At 38.7% G+C, this 3790-nt stretch overlaps 1 protein-coding gene across 2 annotated transcripts in view; it reads left to right on the top strand.

Annotated features, from left to right (window-relative positions):
- The first annotated feature begins 162 nt into the window (after positions 1-162).
- Positions 163-3790, top strand: part of LOC106883321 (uncharacterized) — a 15299-nt gene continuing 11671 nt past the window's right edge. For both annotated transcript variants that reach the window (XM_052967804.1, XM_014934320.2), the window contains exon 1: positions 163-1371. In XM_052967804.1, coding sequence (XP_052823764.1) covers positions 1116-1371 — 256 coding nt within the window. In that variant the 5' untranslated portion in view covers positions 163-1115. The remainder of the gene's footprint in view (positions 1372-3790) is intronic.

Below are 3790 nucleotides of genomic sequence, written 5' to 3'. Positions count from 1 at the left end.
AGTTTTCTGGATGTTATAGTGGCTGAACCACCACCACCACCACCACCACTACTACTACTACTACTACTACTACTACTACTACTACTACTATTACCACCACCACCACCACCATCACTACTACTAGTGCTGCTGCTGCTGCTACTACTACTACTACTACTACTACTACATAGCGACGACAAGCGCGAATGCAATAAGCAATACAACCACCACTAACAACAGCCAGCGCCACTACTACCACCGCGCCCACCACAACTATCACTATGCCCACCACCACTACCACCAAGAACAGCAATAACAACTGAAACAACAACAATAATAGCCATACTGACTGTTGTTACAAACCAACGAAAGGCCAACAGCACTGACCACCATAAACAACAGTTGCTGCTGCGACTACTACTACTACAACCAATACCACTCTGACCACTACAAAGAACAGTGACCACCACAAACAAACAAGACGACAAATACAACGACAACAGTTGCGACCAGAATTAGACTGGCCAGAATTAGAGGATCACGAAGCGTTCTGGCTTCCACGGACAGCAATCACAACAGTACTGACCCACACCAGATAACAACAGCAGCCAAAGTACATTGCCTATTGCAAATGACGACAACAATTGCGACAACTATAGTGACCACCTCAAAAGGGAACTACAATCACACAGAAGACCTTCTCAAACAGGAACAATAACTGTAGCAAGAACCATTCCGGCCATCTCGGACGGCAATCACAGAATTGACCACTACGAATAACAATAATATTAACCAAATACCGCATTGAGCGTTGCAAACAACAGTAACAGCTGCAAGGACCATTCTGATCGCCACGGACAGTAATCGCGCCAACACTGACCACCTCAAATAACAGCAGTTGCCAAAATTTACTAGACCACTAAAAAAAAAACAACTACAGCAAAATATCATTCCCACCACAACCACCACCACCACTACCATCAACAACAACAACAACAATAACTCGAACAGCAACGACAACAACTACTACAGCAACGACAATAGCTACGACAGCAACAACTAAAACTAGAACACTACCAAGAACAACAATATCGACAGCCCCAACGACAATTATTACGTTTATTAAATCCGTCATAATGAAAGCCGTGGCTACTGTTTTAACATGTTGGAGCATAATGTCTCTGTTGATGTTGTGTGTAGCTGACAGGGCCCCTGCAAACCCTTGTATGTTTGTCGCCAACCAAACCATATTTCTAGCCGACCCCGATGGTAACTGTTCTACCTTCTATGTCTGTTCAAATGGTCACTCACTTCAGCTTTCATGCCAACCGGCCGGGGTCTGGAACGAAGAAACTTCGGCCTGCGTACCCCGATATTCAGTATTCGACCACTGTAAGTGTCCTTTCTTTTCTTTTCTTTTCGTTTCATTTCTTTCCTTCTTTCTTTCTTTCTTTCTTTCTTTCTTTCTTTCTTTCTTTCTTTCTTTCTTTCTTTCTATTTCTTTCTTTCTTTCTTTTCGTCGTCGTCGTCATCATCATTCTCATCATTCTCATCATCATCATCATCATCATCATCATCATCATCATTATCACCACCACTACCAACGCTGCCACCACCATCAACACCCCTCCATCATCGTCGTCGTCATCATCATTTTCATCTCTCCGGAGTCGGGGAAAATAAGTACCTACCACAACAGGTCAGTCGATTATACACCAACCCGAATATGTCCACTTGCAACCGCATGGAGATACAATTAGTATGCTAGAGGCTATGACTGAGAACCCAACATTTTGTCATGTTACAAACAAGGACTTAGCGCAGCAGTTCTCAAACCGACAAATTCTATCCTCCATTGTCAGACATTAAATATTTTGGAACTTCCCCAATTTTTATTGATGAAATGACGAAATAGAATTTGTTTCTTTATAATAGTTTTTTCTTCACCAAAGTTGGATAACATCTTAATTTTATAAAGCATTAATGTTTTTCTCCCCACTTTTTAATCTTTCACAACCTGTGAGAAAAACTGATCTGTGCATCTTTTAATTTTAAGTACATATTTCTGGAACGTATTTGCTGATGGCTGATTTTCTTAAAAGACTTTGATGCTGTGATGTAATCATAAAATTTATTTCCTTTCAGGTCTTAGAATTTTCAGTAATTAAAGGATGTTCCCCTTATTTCTCATTGCTTGACTAATGAGTTTATCCAAACCTTTGAGAAAGCAATCATTTTGAAGTTCAGTTTTCGATTGATTGTCATTATGTTTTCTTAATCCTTTTATCGAATGTTCTTTTTCGTGATGCTTGATTCCTTAGCGGCTTTCATTTATATATTTCTCTTTGAACAAATATATAATTGTACATCAACCATTGAAAATGCTTGTTAATATATGGGTTCCTTTATTGATTGATGTATCTGGTTCGTTTGACTGTATAGTTGTATGCATTCAGAATTGTATGTATAGCTGTATGTATACAGAACTTTCTGCTACAGAACTGGCGTATGTCTGTCTTTTTTACTGTGGCTGGTCAAAGAAGAAATTTGTGTGATGTCAGTAAATTGATGTCTGTCAGATATCGATAATTGATATTTGTGAGTATCTCGTTGGTTTTTGCTGTAGCTAGTCAATTCACAAATCTTATAAATACTTGTAAGACATCTTACAGTCAAGTTTTCATTTTGTGATGGCTATCTTACATCGGATAAGCCAAATTATTTTATCAGTTATCATATTACATCAACTACCACATTGTGTCAAACATTCGGTTGTATAAGTCTCTACATTATGTCAACCATATTATAAGATCTCAGACATCTTATTGTTGTCTTTCTACCGTAATACAGTGACCTTGTTTTCATGTTATCTTACATCTTTCTTTCATCTTTTACTTGTTACAGTCATTGGACGGCGGCCGTGATGGGGCGCTGCCTTGAAGTGTTTAGTCGAACAAATCAACCTCAGAACTTAAGTTTTTGAAATCTGTTATTTATTCTATGTGTCTTTTTGAGGACTGATAAGTTTGTGACTTCCCACTTCAAAGGCTACTTCCATGCAATTCAAGAACAAGAGATATCCACCAAAGTACCTACAGCATAAAAAGCAAAAAAACGGTACGTCGACTGACAACAAATGTAAGTTGTGCAAAACCAAGACTGAAAACGTCGACTACATTATTGCCAACTGTGAGAGAATGTCTTCCAGGTGTTGCCTTCCCATGAGGTATGACGCAATGGCCAGAACAGGATAACGAAAAAAGAAAACTACTTACAAAGTTACTATATTGAGACCCATGGGTCAGAAGAATATTGGTGGAAGTTAAAAACTGAAACAGCCAAGAAGTTAAAACACAATCGGCCAGATGTTGTGTGGGACCACAAGAAAAAGATATGTTCTTTTGTGGAAATCTGTTGCCTTTTGGACTACAGTGTGATTAGAAAAATACAAGAGAGAGAGAGGACCTCTATGGATCATTGCTAAGGAGTTTACAAATGCAGTACCCAATTTACACTTTCAGTTCCATACTGGAGCAACAAGATACATACTTACCCGTCTAGAGCAAAGCATTGTTGAACTTAGGTATTTGGAGAAGGAACACAGATCCTTAATTAACACCGTACAAATGATCACGATATCTGGGACTATAAAAATCTTCAAGAACTTCTCAAGATTTAAAGGATGATGAACAAGGATGGTTTCCTTCACGATCTTGCTACCAATCAGGTGGCCGGTCGAAATTTACACTAAGTTAAAAACAAAAAGAGAATATACATATCTGCATATCTCTCCATATGTACTTATATATAT

Source organism: Octopus bimaculoides, chromosome 5, assembly GCF_001194135.2.
Source record: "Octopus bimaculoides isolate UCB-OBI-ISO-001 chromosome 5, ASM119413v2, whole genome shotgun sequence".
NCBI lineage: Eukaryota > Metazoa > Mollusca > Cephalopoda > Octopoda > Octopodidae > Octopus > Octopus bimaculoides.
The sequence above is the reverse complement of the archived record's forward strand: the minus strand, read 5'-3'. Positions and strand labels throughout refer to the sequence as shown.